The 17,501-nt window shown below is 42.6% G+C and overlaps 1 protein-coding gene across 1 annotated transcript in view; it reads right to left on the reverse strand.

The window, feature by feature from the left end:
- Positions 1 to 939: 939 nt before the first annotated feature.
- KANSL1 (KAT8 regulatory NSL complex subunit 1) overlaps positions 940 to 17,501 on the reverse strand; it is a gene marked incomplete in the record, with an annotated part of 533,970 nt that continues 517,408 nt past the window's right edge. Inside the window, 1 exon segment of the mRNA XM_053713685.1 lies at positions 940 to 3,751. Within this exon segment, the coding sequence (XP_053569660.1) occupies positions 3,440 to 3,751 (312 nt within the window).

Here is a 17,501-nt window from a genome sequence, read left to right on the forward strand (position 1 = left end):
ACCAGTCAGAGGTCTTCTGTATTCACAGCTGCTCCAGGTCTGACAGAAACCATCCTGAAACTAACAGGGACCTGTGAAAAGGAAAGCAGTGTAACACACTTGTTACCTATATGGGAAGATAGCATAAATGTACTGGAAGGATGCCTGGCAGCACCCCTGCGACATCCAGCAGCTTAACTTCACCAAAACACTACTAAGACAATGACATGGCTCCCTTGCAGGAAATACATTGAGGACAACAAATTCAAATCAGCAGAGCACCTTGCTTTGCCAACCTCCATGAGACGAGGCATATAACTACTGGGGGGGGGGGAGTGGGACGGTTATTTGCTTGTTTGGGGTGTCTTTGCCTCCTCCTGGTGGCCAGATTGAGCATTTCCCATAGGTAATGCTTGATTTTGTGAACGCTCACTGCCATTAAAAAGTATTTTCAGTTAATACAATTTTCTCTATGTGTATAATTGTGACAGCCATCAGCCAATCACAAAATGGACATATGAATATAATGTGTCCCCTTTTGCACATCAGTAGAAGCTGGAGCCTTAGAAACTGCATATAAAAAGAATGCACGTTTGATAATTGAAGTATTTTTTTTTTTTTTATTATTGCATGTTTTATCTGAATCATGAAACAGTTTACTTTAGTGACCATTTAATCACATGTAACGGCTTGTGGTCGCTCATCAATTTATGAAAAAAATAGTTAAGCAGAAATGGACTAGTGAGTAGTTTGCCTCAAAAAAAAATGGTTATGGGATGGTTAACCCTTTCTAAATTATTTTAAATTCATGAATGAGACTATATAACTATGTATGTGTCATGTATGCATGTTTGATTCTTTAGAAGGTATACACTATGGGAGTATGACAGAATGTTGCACAAGCCTCTGCATAAAGCTATTTTGATGCATTATCCAGAATACAAAAAAAAACTTCCTATGTTTAATTTTTAGGCAAACATTCTTTATTTACATTATAAAACAGGCATCTCTACATTGTTAATTTCAATAAACTGCAGCTTTTTTGGCATGGAACTATAAATACCCGCGTATTACTTCATTGGAGAAACTCAGTTTTTTATTATTACATTCTGATGTAAATAAAATGCTCATTTGCACAATTGGCTGTACACAATCCTTGGATATATTACCCTAGAAGCATAATTCAGGCCTTGGTGAAATACAGTCTTATCTTGTTAAAGTGATTGTAAAGTATAATGAATTAAAGCCCAGTATTAAAAAAAATACTCTTAAAAACAGCACTTTAATTCATTAAACTTTAAAAACATGCATTTTTTTCTTGTAAAGGGACCACCAATTCTCCACCCACGTTCTCCTTCTGTATTTAGCATATTGATGACGAATCCGGCTTCCTCTAATCGTTGCGTGCCCCACGAGCTGGACTCCAATGGGGGCATGAAATGATTGGAGGGAGCCGGATTAGTCATCGATCCGCAAAATACAGAAGGAGAAGCAGGCGGAGGATCGGCGGTCTGTTTACCATAACAAAAAAGGTAAGTAATTAGAAAAAAGCGTGTTTGTAAAATTTAATGAATTAAGTGCCCCTTTTTTAAAAGTATTTTTTAATACTGGGCTTCAATTCATTCTACTTTATAATCACTTTAAACAAAGTATCTATATAGCTTTAAGCCCTACATTTAAAAAAAATAATTTAAACATATCCAAAACTGAGCAGGCCCTCTATGCGTACTTAAAGGTACAGAAAGGTCAAAAATGAAACGTGCATAGGGGCATTTCAATATGAAATAGAAGCATTTTTGAAATATAATTCCATTAGAAAAAATGCTTTTAATAAAAGTTATTACCGTTTTCTGCAGCATACACATATCCTGTGAAAGCCTGGGAACCAGTATTAAAACACCACAACTTCTCAAAGTCAGTAGTAACATATATGCCATAAATTACGCCTTCAGAAGCAATACACACCACCACCAGCTTTCTGAGCAGACATGGTGTTTGAATACTGGTTCACAGGCCCTCACAGCATATGTGCTTATGCCGCAGAAAAATAACTTATCAGAAGCATTTTTGCTAATAGAAGTAAAATGCAAAACGGCTTATATTTCAAATTAAAACGCACACATGCACATTTCAATTTTGACCTTTGTATCCATTTAAGAGAAGATAATAAAAAACCCAAGTCAGCAACATACTCCCTAGTTTGATATAACGATGTATTGTGGAAAACAAGAACACTGTAGACATACAAAAGGCAAGCTTAATTTGTGTGTGTGTGTATTTGTTAAAAGGTGGATTTGACAGGTAATTGCATAATATAGTGATAAAGGCTTCTAAAACATCTGTATGAAATAAAGAAAAACTAGCAGAAATTTAACAGGTTTAAGTACTTTTCTTTTCCTTAGAAAATCGCTCTAGAAATTTGAGACATTATTGTGAAACAAAATGTGTTAGAGAAACAAAATATATTAATGAACAAAGTGTACTCCTGTATCATTCTCCAAAACAATGAACAAATGTAACATGCTTCATTGTAAACAAAATGCAACAAAAAAAATGAATCAATGTCCACAAGATTGTCTAACAGGATTCTGAATTTATTTCTTTAATCTAATGTCATAAATCCATATACACCAGGCTATTCTCAGACAGGAGTCACTTCTTCCCATTCATTAAATAATTACAGAAATTCTTTCAGGGGACAGGGAAAAGGGAAGGAAATCCGCAACTTTTCGTCGTCTCACACCACAAAGTGTTTGCACGAAGAGACTTCACCATTCTATGCAAACCTTGGGCATTCATCGTGGCGAGAGTGACGGCAAGCAGAAGCTTTGTGGATTATTACATTACATATACTGGGAAATCTGCTTCTCTTTCTGCAACACAGTGATGAACAGTAGTATAGAAGCTAAGAGCTCTCTTCAAACAGAAGCCTGGACAGTGTATTGAAGCCTCTGTCACTGCCAGAAAAGCATGCAGCACAATGTGCAGGCACCTCTGGCAGTTAAGGGGTTAAACCTGATTTTTTTTTCTTTTAAATTTTTTTTGCCCTTTTTCTGACTCAAATTTTTTTTTCTTTATTTTTTTCTTTATTTTTTAGAAATCTCTATAGCTTTAAATTTTCCAAATCTCTCGACTCTCTTCTGGCTTCATGTGCCTGCCCCATGTATCTACTCTGCCTTTACACTCCTCAGGAAGCCAATGGTAATAAATGTGTCATCCACATCTAGTGACCTTCCCATGGCCAGTGCGGAGTGTGAGGATCAGCACATCACCTCTGCTCTGTGCTGTACCCTTCACAGGCCTTCCTCTCCAGCGTGCTGCTGAGCCCAGGATCCCCTCACATATGGTGCACCCTAATGCTCCACTTGGGCCTGCAAGTCAGCTAAGCGCTTGATGCTGAAATAAAGTATATGGGTTTTGTTGTCTCGGTGTCATACACATCTAGTGAAAGAATGAGGTTTCATCTCTTGTTGACTGGTCTTGCAGGGAAATACTCCAGGCTTGCAATTTTTTCACCGCTGTGAGCACGAAAACGAACCACTGAAATGCTATTGGGTAGAGGGGAATCTTTGGAGGTGGGGGCGAGGTTTTCTGTTGACATGCCAAAGTCTATGCTCTCAGTCCGTATGTTAGATTTATTTGCTGGGTGCCACATTACTTCTGAGGGTTGCTTGTTTCTGCTTCGGATGGGCGTTGTTATTGGCAGATTCTGGAGAGCTCTATGGTCTCTGTCAGAGAGGGGAAACGTGCGAGGCTCCCATGGTAGAACGGTCTACAAAAACATAGAAATGAAGAAAATTACAAAGGCAATATTTATAGATAGATATAGAAAACATGTCATGAACATGAAAGAGCAGGATTGAAACTTCTTTTTCCTAAACACATGTTAAGTAACGTAGAATTACAGCAACGTAGCATTATAAGTGGTTTACTTCTGACTACTGCTTACTGGCTGATAAGGACATCTCACACCTTTGTATCACTTTCTGTGATCATGTCCCCTTCCCTACAAATGTTGCTTTTTAACTTTTTTTTTAACCCCCCACAAAGGGGACAACATACAGCATACATACACTGCTGCCAATCAATGGCTATGTCATCCCAAACTGCGCTTTATCTATGTTTTTAACCACCTTGTAGGAGTTAATTGCATAGTTAGAAAGGGGCATATTAGGGCAAAACATGTCAACAAACTAGAGAATTAGAATACCCTTTGTCAAGACATGGAAAACTAAAATACACAAAAACATAAATTATGCTTACCAGATAATTTCATTTAATTCTGTATAAGGAGAGTTCACGGCTTCATTCTTTACTGTTGGGAAACTTATACCCAAGCTCTAGAGGACACTGAATGATAACGGGAGGGACAAAAGGAGAGGCAGACCCTAATCTGAGGGCACCACAGCCTGCAAAGTCTTTCTCCTGAAGGCTGCTTCAACTGAAGCAAAAACATCAAACTTGTAAAATTTAGAAAAAGTATGTAAGGACGACCAGGTAGCCGCCTTACAAATCTGATCCATAGAGGTCTCGTTCTCAAAGGCCCAAGAGGATGCCACTGTTCTAGTAGAATGAGCCATAATTCTCTGAGGAGGTTTATGTCCCGCTGTTTCATAAGCTAAGCAGATAACACTCCTCAACCAAAAGGATAAGGAAGTCGAAGAGACCCTCTGACCCTTATGCTTCCCAGAATAGGCAACAAACAAGAAAGAAGTTTGTTTAAAATCCTTAGTAGCCTGAAGATAAAACTTCAAGGCCCGAAACGTTCCTTCGAAGGAGGAGGATTAGGACACAAGGAAGGAACCACAATCTCTGGATTAATGTTGCGGTCTCACAAAACCTTAGGGAGAAACCTTAACTTAGTACGTAGGACAGCCTTATCAGAGTGGAACACTAGATAAGGAGGCTCACATTGCAAAGCGGCAATCTCAGAAACCTCAGAAAACTTCCAGGATAACAACTTAATGTCAATTTCATGCATAGGCTCAAACGGAGCCCATTACAACACCTTAAGAACCAGATTCAGACTCCAAGGAGGAGTCTTAGATCTGAACACAGGTCTGAGCCTTAACAAAAGACTGAACATCTGGAAGCTCCGAGAGCCTCTTGTGCCGTAAAACAGACAAGGCCGAAATCTGTCCCCTCAGGGAACTGGTCGAAAGACCCTTCTCTAGTCCATCCTGGAGAAACAATAGAATCCTGGCAACCTTAACTTTATGCCAGGGAAATCCACGCTCTTCACAGCAGAATAAGTAGGTCCTCCACATCTTATGATAGATGCGACGAGTGACCGAGCTTGAATAAGAGTATCAATCACTCTCTCAGAAAAACCTTTCTTGGCTAGGACTAAGCATTCAATCTCCACGCAGTCAGCCTCAGAGAATATAGATTCTGATGAACAAAAGGACCCTGTTCCAGCAGATCCATGCGACAAGGTAACCTCCATGGAGGAGATAAAACATCCCCACCAGGTCCGTGAACCACGTCCTTTGCAGCCACGATGGAGCAATTAGAATTGCCGAGGCTTGCTCCTGCTTGATGTGTGCCACTACCTGAGGAAGAAGTGGTAACAGTGGAAAAATGTAAACTAGATTGAACCGCCAAGGCACTGCTAATGCATCTATTAGCTCCGCTATGAGATCTATCTCCGGCGTCCCCCATCTGTTGCAAATCTCCGCAAACACCTTGGGGTGGAGAAAACATTCCCCTGGATGAAAGGATTGCCTGCTGAGGAAATATGCTTCCCAGTTGTCCAAACTCGGAATGTGGATCGATGACAGCGAGCAGTTGTGGGCCTCCGCCCATTCCAGAATCCAAGATACTTCCCTCATCGCTAGGGAGCTCCTAGTCCCACCCTGATGGTTGATGTAAGCCACTGAGGTTATGTGGTCCGATTAAAATCTGATAAACTGGGAAGAACCCAGAAGAGGCCAAGACTTCAGAGCATTGAAGATCGCTCATGTTGATCGGACAGAGATTCCTCGAGTCCACAGACCCTGTGCCTTCCTGGCACCCCACACAGCTCCCCATCCTGATAGACTTGCATCCATAGTTAATATCTCCCAGGATGGTCTCAAGAAGGATGTCCCTTGGGACAGTTGATCGGGACAGGTGATCTGAATAGAGCCACCAAGAGCGATTCGCCCGGTTGTCCAAAGAATTTTTTTGCGCCAGATCAGTGTGGTCACTGTTCCACTTGTTACAAACTGCTATTTGTAACTGGCCCTTTAAATGGAAAATTGCCCTGCTTCCCTGGATTGTGGAGAAGCCTATTTGCCAGCCTCCTTCCTCATGACTATGGCCCCTGGAAGATTGTGCCCCTGAAAACGTATTAACTTTTATTGGGTGTGTATGGCCCTTTAAGAACCGTCTGGGGACATATTGTGACTTTGGTGAACAATGCCCCTTTAAGACTATGTCCCCAGACCTGTAAAATAACTTGTCCCTGGCTTTCTCCCACTTGGTTCAGTAAATAGGGCTTACTGAACCAAGTACCACACAGGCAGAGTGTTCCACAGAAAGGGAGCACTGTTACAAAAGCATTAGTTTTCATTGTGTACCATTAAGTGCTATGTGACAGACCCTTCGGTCAGAACTGAAAGAGTTAACTTTGTTTAGCTTCAAGAAGCTATTTTCTAAATACAAGTTTGCTGGCATCAGCTCTAATTAAGTTTAGTGATAAACATTCCCATTGTCTAATCACCTCCAGAGTCAGACTGCTAGTTGATAAGATGGACTGCATTGTTTTCTTGTGTGTAACTTGTTATCTGCTGAAGTAATGTAATTCTATTGTGGCCTGTCAAAGGGCGTTGTCTCTATCTAAATGTACCAAATGTGTGATTGGGGATTTTATGCCTCCCCCTGAGTGTGTCCTTTTTGCATGTAACCTCAATAAAAAGCAGGCTGGGTGTTCAAGCACCTGAGAGCTCTTCTGACCCTCTAACTTGCAGCCTTGACTCATGTTTGTAGGGGACAGCTATAATCACTAGAGGGATTGCTATGCTCTTCATACTCCCTTAGCTACTGAGCTCTTGTAAGAGCTCTTGTTCCTGATCCTGCTTCGCTCTACAGAAGGAAGAGGTTCACCTACTGGAGCCTGGTCGTAAGTCCAGGGCGCAGAGCAGACGGGTAGATACCAGCCCAGCAGCGGTGGTTCGTAAAGTCTGCATTACTTATGGTGGCTACGCAGTAGTTATGGTGTCTACGGTGCTGATGATCCTTTGGTGAGCGCTAGGAGCATCCTTTTCTACGGTCCAACTTCCAGCCAGCCTGGAGGCAACCGTAACACCACTGACTCAGCATGCACAGCTGAAGAGGTCTGAGATGGAATCTGGCATATGGAATAATGTCAATGCTGGACACCATGAGCCCAATTACCTGCATACACCGGGCCACAGAGGGCCTTAAGGAGGTTTGTAGGGCAAGGCAATTGGAAGTTATTTTGAAAAGTCTCTGGTCTGTAAGAAATATCCTCATGGATATGGAGTCTATTATCGCAACCAGGAATTTCATCCTAGTACTAAGAACAAGAGAACTCTCTTCTAAGTTTATCTTCCATCAATGAGATCGAAGAAGAAAATATTTTGAATGGTATTATACCAGTCAACAGGATGGTGCCTGAACCAGGATGTTGTCTAAGTATGGCGCTACTGCTATACCTCTGGTTCTCAACACTGTGAGCAGAGCTACCAAAACATTCGTAAAGACCCTTGGGGCAGTAGCAATACCAAATGGAAGTGCAAAAAACTGGAAGTGCTGGTCCAGTAACGCACATCTTAGAAACTTGAAGTGTTCCTTGTGTATAGGAACGTGAAGGTAAGCATCCTTCAAGTCTATTGTAGTCATGAACTGTCCTTCTTGAACTAAGGGCAGAATGGACCTTATCGTCTCCATCTTGAACGATGGGACCAACAGGAATTTGTTTAAGCACTTTAGGTCCAGAATTGGGCAAAACATACCCTCCTTTGGGACCACAAACAGGTTTGAGTAGTACCCCAGACCTCTATCTGCTAGAGGTACTGGTACAATTACTCCCAGGGAAGAGAGATCCCTCACGCACCCTAGAAAAGTCTCAGTTTTCTGGTCTTGAAGACAGGTTGGACAAGAGGAATCTGCACCTGGGTGGATGAGATTTGAAACCTATTCTGTATCCTTGAGAGATGACCTCCAGGACCCAAGGGTCTTGCACGTCCCCAAGCCAAGCATCCAAAAAGAGAGATAGTCTGCCCCCAAAAAAATCCAGCGACGGATCGAGGGCCGCCCCTTCATGCCGACTTTGATTCGGTGGGCTTCTTGTTCTGCTTGGATTTTATACCAGGAATTATTCGGTATCCAAGTTCCCTTGGACTGTTCGGGCTTCGCAGAGTGCTGCTGGCATTGGGATTTATCCGAACGAAAAGTAGGAACTTGTCCCTTAGGTTTGTTCTTATCCTTCGGTAAAAAATGCACCTTTGCCTACAGTGACCGTGTATATGAGTCCAGGCCTGGACCAAACAAAATCTTCCCCTTAAATGGAAGGGAAAGTCGTCTGGATTTTGAATTCATGTCCGCAGACCAAGACTTCAGCCAGAGTGTCATACGGGCTAGCACAGAAAAACCTGATGCCTTGGCATTCAGGCGAATAATCTGCATATTTGCAACACAAATAAAAGAATTAGCTACCCTCAAGGCCTGGATCGCGTCAAGGGGACCTTCCACCTCGATTATTTCGGCTAAAGAGTCGCAAAAATAGGTTGCAGCTCCAGCCACCGCAGCAACTACCGCTGCCGGTTTAAACAAATATTCTGTGTGCTGAAACATCTTTCTCAGCAGAGATCCTAGCGTCTTATCCATGGGCTCTTTAAACGAACTATCCTCAAGCGGGATAGTAGTTCGCTTAGCAAGCATGGAGATAAGGCCATCCACCTTAGGGACGGAACCCCACAACTCCAATTGAGAGTCCGGGACCAGAACAATTTCTTAAAGGAAGAAGGGGAAAAAGAAGAACCAAGTCTGTCCCATTCATTCATAATATTCACCATCTTTACGAGAACCGGGAAAGTCTGTGGGACCACTCTGTCCTTGTAGACCTCATCTAGTTTAGGAATACAAGGTTCCTCAGGTAATTCAGGTTCTGGAACCTCTAAAGTAGCCAAAACTTCCTTTAACAGGAAGCGCAAGTGTTCGATCCTAAATCTAAAGTCTGGTTCCTCCGCAGCCGGAGGCTTAGAGACAGCAGATTCCGACCCTGAAAGAGCATCCACTGAAGTATCAGAGGGATCTTCATCAGCGGATAATCTTGCATCAGATAAATCCAACCAGTCAGTAAATGAACCCTGGGAAGGACAGCAATAGTTGACCTTTCGCTTGCGTTTAGCAGGACGAGGTAGAGCACTGAAGGCCGCAGACATGGCCGTTTGTAGCTGTTCAGTAGAGTCTGGCGGTAAGAGGGGCCCCCTCCAGGAGGAGGATTAGCAGTGCAATGGGAAGAAGCATGTGTAATAGGAGATGACTGCAGAGAATGCACCTCACGGGACGTAGTCTCCTCAGAGGTGGACGGCTCAGTGGTACTAAACACATCTTGGTTTTCTTAGACATAATTACTTTATCAAGGCTTGTGGAATATAATTGAGCAGGCGGATATACCGTAGCCATCTCACAATATAGACAGGTATTAGACTTAGGTAAAGCGGGAGTACCCTCTAATGTAGCAGAGTCCTCAATAGCTTGACGCTTCTAAGATTGACTATAGAAAAAAAAAATGGCACCTATATACCCCCAATGGCTGGGGCACTCACCACCTCCTATGACCCAGGTCCCACAAAGAAACCGCTTCGTCTCCTGTAAACCGCAGAGTCAGAAAAGAAAAAAATCAGTGTGACCACACCGGTCACGTGGTGCGCCATGCAGGACCGCCCCTGCTACAGAAAAAAAAGAGCCAAACCTAAAAGGCTGTGCAGCTATCCAAAACTAAAGTAAAACCTGAATGTTTCAACATCTGCCTGAGCCTCATCTCACACATGTTGCAGCATAAAAACAAAGTAAATTATGCGATAAATCCCCTCTTCAATAATCCCCTTCCGGAAATATTAACCTTTCCATACAGATAAAAGGCGTCACACTGTGACACTATCTTCTTGCGTTATCATATGAGTATAAAAATGAAACGATCTTACCGGAATCTCTGCCGTGTAAGACATACAGCCTCTCAAGTTTGACAGTCTTGTAGCATCGCTTCTGACATGGACTTGAGTGATAGAAGCAGGCAGTGAAATTCAACAACACTGATTACTTAGGAGCTGTTAATACGAGTCTGGATAGGTTTGCAGAAAGACTCTCCCTGCATCTCCAGACCCTAACATTCGTCAATCCTCTCACTGAGAGGCTGACAAGACTACTTAAAGGGACACTGAACCCAATTTTCTTCTTTCGTGATTCAGATAGAGCACGCAATTTTAAGCAACTTTCTAATTTACTCCTATTATCAAATTTTCTTAATTCTCTTGGTATCTTTATTTGAAAAGCAAGAATGTAAGTTTAAATGCCAGACCGTTTGTCGTGAACAACCTGGATTGTTCTTGCTGATTGGTGAATAAATTCACCCACCATTAAACAAGTGCTGTTCAGTGTACTGAACCAAAAATTGGCTGGCTCCTTAGCTTAGATGCCTTCTTTTTCAAATAAAGATAGCAAGAGAATGAAGAAAAATTGATAATAGGAGTATATTAAAAAGTTGCTTAAAATTGCATGCTCGATCTGAATCACAAAAGTGTCCCTTTAAAACTACAGTCCCATTCCTAAGGGTACTACCCTCCATAAGGAACTACTCTGTATATTCTGATACTTCTCTGTCAACCTCCCGTGACGAAAGGCAAAGAATGACTGGGATATGAGGGAAGTGGGGGAGGTATTTAAGCCTTTGGCTGGGGTGTCTTTGCCTCCTCATGGTGGCCAGGTTCTGTATTCCCACAAGGAATGAAGCCGTGGACTCTCCTCATAAGAAGAAGGATAACAATTTATGTAAGAACTTACCTGATAAATTAATTTCTTTCATATGGGCAAGAGTCCATGAGCTAGTGACGTATGGGATATACAATCCTACCAGGAGGGGCAAAGTTTCCCAAACCTCAAAATGCCTATATATACACCCCTCACCACACCCACAATTCCGTTTAACGAATAGCCAAGTAGTGGGGTGATAAAGAAAGGAGTAAAAAGCATCAAAAAAGAAATTTGGAAATAATTGTGCTTTATACAAAAAATCACCACCACAAAAAAAAACAAAAAAACAAAACAAAGTGGGTCTCATGGACTCTTGCCAATATGAAAGAAATGAATTTATCAGGTAAGTTCTTACATAAATTATGTTTTCTTTCATGTAATTGGCAAGAGTCCATGAGCTAGTGATGTATGCGATAATAAACCCAAGATGTGGAACGCCACAGAAGTCATTAGAGAGGGAGGGATAAAAACATAATTTATGCTTACCTGATAAATTTATTTCTCTTGTAGTGTGTTCAGTCCACGGGTCATCCATTAATCCATTACTTATGGGATATATTCTCCTTCCCAACAGGAAGTTGCAAGAGGATCACCCAAGCAGAGCTGCTATATAGCTCCTCCCCTCACATGTCATATCCAGTCATTCGACCGAAACAAGACGAGAAAGGAGAAACTATAGGGTGCAGTGGTGACTGGAGTTATAATTTAAAATTTAGAACCTGCCTTAAAAAGACAGGGCGGGCCGTGGACTGAACACACTACAAGAGAAATAAATTTATCAGGTAAGCATAAATTATGTTTTCTCTTGTTAAGTGTGTTCAGTCCACGGGTCATCCATTACTTATGGGATACCCATACCAAAGCTAAGTACACGGATGATGGGAGGGACAAGGCAGGAACATTAAACAGAAGGAACCACTGCCTGTAGAACCTTTCTCCCAAAACCAGCCTCCGAAGAAGCGAAAGTGTCAAATTTGTAAAATTTGGAAAAAGTATGAAGTGAAGACTAAGTTGCAGCCTTGCAAATCTGTTCAACAGAGGCCTCATTCTTAAAGGCCCAGGTGGAAGCCACAGCTCTAGTGGAATGAGCTGTAATTCTTTCAGGAGGCTGCTGTCCAGCAGTCTCATAGGCTAAACGTATTATGCTACGAAGCCAAAAAGAGCGAGAGGTAGCCGAAGCCTTTTGACCTCTCCTCTGTCCAGAGTAAACGACAAACAGGGAAGAAGTTTGTCTAAAATCTTTAGTTGCCTGTAAGTAGAACTTCAGAGCACGGACCACGTCTAGATTATGCAAAAGACGTTCCTTCTTTGAAGAAGGATTAGGACATAATGATGGAACAATAATCTCTTGATTGATATTCCTGTTAGAAACAACCTTAGGCAAAAACCCAGGTTTAGTACGCAGTACTACCTTGTCTGAATGAAAAATCAGATAAGGAGAATCACAATGTAAGGCAGATAACTCAGAGACTCTCCGAGCCGAGGAAATAGCCATCAAAAACAAAACCTTCCAAGATAAAAGCTTAATATCAATGGAATGAAGGGGTTCAAACGGAACACCCTGAAGAACTTTAAGAACGAAGTTTAAGCTCCACGGAGGAGCAACAGCTTTAAACACAGGCTTAATTCTAGCCAAAGCCTGACAAAAGGCCTGGACGTCTGGATTCTCTGCCAGACGTTTGTGTAAAAGAATAGACAGAGCTGAAATCTGTCCCTTTAGCGAACTAGCGGATAAACCCTTTTCTAAACCCTCTTGTAGAAAAGCCAATATCCTAGGAATCCTAACCTTACTCCATGAGTAACTCTTAGATTCGCACCAATATAAATATTTACGCCATATCTTATGGTAAATTTTTCTGGTCACAGGTTTCCGAGCCTGTATTAATGTATCAATAACCGAATCAGAAAACCCACGCTTTGATAGAATCAAGCGTTCAATTTCCAGGCAGTCAGCCTCAGAGAAATTAGGTTTGGATGGTTGAAAGGACCCTGAAGTAGAAGGTCCTGCCTCAGAGGAAGAGACCATGGTGGACAGGACGACATGTTCACTAGGTCTGCATACCAGGTCCTGCGTGGCCACGCAGGCGCTATCAGAATCACTGATGCCCTCTCCTGTTTGATCCTGGCAATCAGTCGAGGTAGCAACGGAAATGGTGGAAACACATAAGCTATGTTGAAAACCCAAGGGGCTGCTAATGCATCTACCAGCACCGCTCCCGGGTCCCTGGACCTGGATCCGTAACAAGGAAGCTTTGCGTTCTGGCGAGATGCCATGAGATCCAGATCCGGTTCGCCCCAACGACGAATCAGTTGAGCAAATACCTCCGGGTGAAGTTCCCACTCTCCCGGATGAAAAGTCTGGCGACTTAGGAAATCCGCCTCCCAGTTCTCTACGCCTGGGATGTAAATCGCTGACAGGTGGCAAGAGTGAGACTCTGCCCAGCGAATTATCTTCGAGACTTCCAAAATCGCTAGGGAACTCCTGGTTCCCCCTTGATGATTGATGTAAGCCACAGTCGTGATATCGTCCGACTGAAATCTGATGAACCTCAGTCTTGCTAACTGAGGCCAAGCTAGAAGATCATTGAATATTGCTCTTAGAATGTTTATTGGAAGGAGTTTCTCCTCCTGAGTCCACGAACCCTGAGCCTTCAGGGAATTCCAGACTGCTCCCCAGCCTAGAAGGCTGGCATCCGTTGTTACAATCGTCCAATCTGGTCTGCGAAAGGTCATTCCTTTGGACAGATGAACCGGTGACAACCACCAGAGAAGAGAATCTCTGGTCTCCTGGTCCAGATTTAGCAAAGGGGACAGATCCGAGTAATCCCCGTTCCATTGACTGAGCATGCATAGTTGCAGCGGTCTGAGATGCAGGCGCGCAAATGGCACTATGTCCATTGCCGCGACCATTAAGCCGATTACCTCCATGCACTGAGCTACTGATGGGCTTGGAATGGAATGAAGAACACGGCAAGCATTGAGAATCTTTGATAACCTGGACTCCGTCAGGTAAATCTTCATCTCTACAGAATCTATAAGAGTCCCTAGAAAAGGGACCCTTGTGAGTGGTAACAGAGAACTCTTTTCCACGTTCACTTTCCACCCATGCGACCTCAGAAATGCAAGAACTATCTCTGTATGAGACTTTGCATTCTGAAAACTTGACGCTTGTATCAGAATGTCGTCTAGGTACGGAGCCACCGCTATGCCTCGTGGTCTTAGTACCACCAGAAGTGAGCCCAGAACCTTCGTAAAAATTCTCGGGGCCGTGGCTAACCCAAAGGGAAGAGCCACAAACTGGTAGTGCTTGTCTAGAAAGGCAAACCTTAGGTACCGATAATGATCTTTGTGAATCGGTATGTGAAGGTAAGCATCCTTTAAGTCCACTGTGGTCATGTATTGACCCTCTTGGATCATGGGTAGGATGGTTCGAATGGTTTCCATCTTGAACGATGGTACCCTTAGGAATTTGTTTAAGATCTTTAAGTCCAAGATTGGCCTGAAGGTTCCCTCTTTTTTTGGGAACCACAAATAGATTTGAGTAAAATCCTTGTCCCTGTTCCGATCGCGGAACTGAGTGGATCACTCCCATGATTAAGAGGTCTTGTACACATTGTAGAAATGCCTCTCTCTTTACTAGGTTTGTTGATAACCTCGAAAGATGGAACCTCCCTTGTGGAGGAGAGGTTTTGAAATTCAGAAGGTATCCCTGAGATATAATCTTCAACGTCCAGGGATCCTGCACATCTCTTGCCCAAGCCTGGGCGAAGAGAGAAAGTCTGCCCCCCACTAAATCCGTCTCCGGATAGGGGGCCCTGTCTTCATGCTGTCTTAGGGGCGGAAGTAGGCTTTCTGGCCTGCTTGCCCTTGTTCCATGACTGGTTGCCTTTCCAACCCTGTCTGTAACGAGCAGTAGTTCCTTCCTGTTTTGGAGCGGAGGAAGTTGATGCTGCTCCTGCCTTGAAGTTACGAAAGGCACGAAAATTAGACTGTTTGGCCTTTGGTTTGGCCCTGTCCTGAGGAAGGGCGTGGCCCTTACCTCCCGTAATGTCAGCAATAATTTCCTTCAAGCCGGGCCCGAATAAGGTCTGCCCTTTGAAAGGAATGTTAAGTAGCTTAGACTTGGAAGTTACATCCGCTGACCAGGATTTAAGCCAGAGCGCTCTGCGCGCCTGTATGGCGAATCCGGAATTTTTAGCCGTAAGTTTGGTTAGATGTACTGCGGCACCTGAAACAAACGCATTAGCTTGCTTAAGGGTTCTAACTCTGCGCAAAGACTCATCCAATGGCTCTGTGCGAATCGCCTCTTCCAGAGACTCAAACCAGAATGCCGCTGCAGCCGTGACAGGCGCAATGCATGCAAGAGGCTGCAAAATAAAACCCTGTTGAACAAACATTTTCTTAAGATAACCCTCTAACTTTTTATCCATTGGATCTGAGAAAGCACAGCTATCCTCCACCGGGATAGTGGTACGCTTGGCTAAAGTAGAAACTGCTCCCTCCACCTTAGGGACCGTCTGCCATAAGTCTCGTGTGGTGGCGTCTATAGGAAACATTTTTCTGAATATCGGGGGAGGGGAAAAAGGCACACCGGGTCTATCCCACTCCTTACTAATAATTTCTGTAAGTCTTTTTGGTATAGGAAAGACGTCAGTACACACCGGTACCGCATAGTATCTATCCAACCTACATAATTTCTCTGGTATTGCCACCGTGTCGCAATCGTTCAGAGCCGCTAATACCTCCCCTAGTAACACACGGAGGTTCTCAAGCTTAAATTTAAAATTTGAAATTTCTGAATCCGGTCTCCCCAGATCAGAACCGTCACCGACAGAATGAAGCTCACCGTCCTCATGTTCTGCAAATTGTGACGCAGTATCAGACATGGCTCTCGTGTCATCAGCGCGCTCTGTCCTTAACCCAGAGCTATCGCGCTTGCCCCTCAATTCGGGCATATTATATAATACTTCTTTCATAACATTAGCCATATCATGTAAAGTGATTTGTAAGGGCCTAGATGTACTAGGCGTCTCAATTTTACGCATCTCCCGAGCGGGAGACGAAGGTACTGACACGTGAGGAGAGTTAGGCGGCATAACTTCCCCCTCGTTGTCTGGTGATAGTTTCTCTATCGGTACAGATTGACTTTTATTCAAAGCAATATCAATACAATTGGTACACATCGTTCTATTGGGCTCCACATTGGCTTTTGAACATGATGAACAAACAGTTTCCTCTGAATCAGACATGTTTAAACAGATTTAGCAATGAAACTAGCAAGCTTGGAAATCACTGTCAATAAGTTTACAAGCAATATAAAAAACACTGCAGCGCTTTAAAAATACAGATATAATTAAAACAATTCTTAACAAGAAGTGTAAAATTAGCAGAGGATTGCACCCATTAGCAAAAGGATGATTAACCCCTCAATACCCAAAACGGATAAAACGGATATCAATTAAGATTTAACGCTTTTAATCACAGTAAAGCACACTGTCACAGATCTGCTGTGACTGATTACCTCCCTCAAAAAACATAATTTATGTAAGAACTTACCTGATAAATTCATTTCTTTCATATTAGCAAGAGTCCATGAGCTAGTGACGTATGGGATATACATTCCTACCAGGAGGGGCAAAGTTTCCCAAACCTCAAAATGCCTATAAATACACCCCTCACCACACCCACAATTCAGTTTAATGAATAGCCAAGAAGTGGGGTGATAAGAAAAAAAGTGCGAAAGCATATAAAATAAGGAATTGGAATAATTGTGCTTTATACAAAAAAATCATAACCACCACAAAAAAGGGCGGGCCTCATGGACTCTTGCTAATATGAAAGAAATGAATTTATCAGGTAAGTTCTTACATAAATTATGTTTTCTTTCATGTAATTAGCAAGAGTCCATGAGCTAGTGACGTATGGGATAATGATTACCCAAGATGTGGATCTTTCCACGCAAGAGTCACTAGAGAGGGAGGGATAAAATAAAGACAGCCAATTCCTGCTGAAAATAATCCACACCCAAAATAAAGTTTATTGAAAAACATAAACAGAAGATTCAAACTGAAACCGCTGCCTGAAGTACTTTTCTACCAAAAACTGCTTCAGAAGAAGAAAATACATCAAAATGATAGAATTTAGTAAAAGTATGCAAAGAGGACCAAGTTGCTGCTTTGCAAATCTGATCAATCGAAGCTTCATTCCTAAACGCCCAGGAAGTAGAAACTGACCTAGTAGAATGAGCTGTAATCCTTTGAGGCGGAGTTTTACCCGACTCAACATAGGCAAGATGAATTAAAGATTTCAACCAAGATGCCAAAGAAATGGCAGAAGCTTTCTGGCCTTTTCTAGAACCGGAAAAGATAACAAATAGACTAGAAGTCTTTCGGAAAGACTTAGTAGCTTCAACATAATATTTCAAAGCTCTAACAACATCCAAAGAATGCAACGATTTCTCCTTAGAATTCTTAGGATTAGGACATAATGAAGGAACCACAATTTCTCTACTAATGTTGTTGGAATTCACAACTTTAGGTAAA

Source organism: Bombina bombina, chromosome 5 (assembly GCF_027579735.1).
Source record: "Bombina bombina isolate aBomBom1 chromosome 5, aBomBom1.pri, whole genome shotgun sequence".
Classification (NCBI taxonomy): Eukaryota; Metazoa; Chordata; class Amphibia; order Anura; family Bombinatoridae; genus Bombina; species Bombina bombina.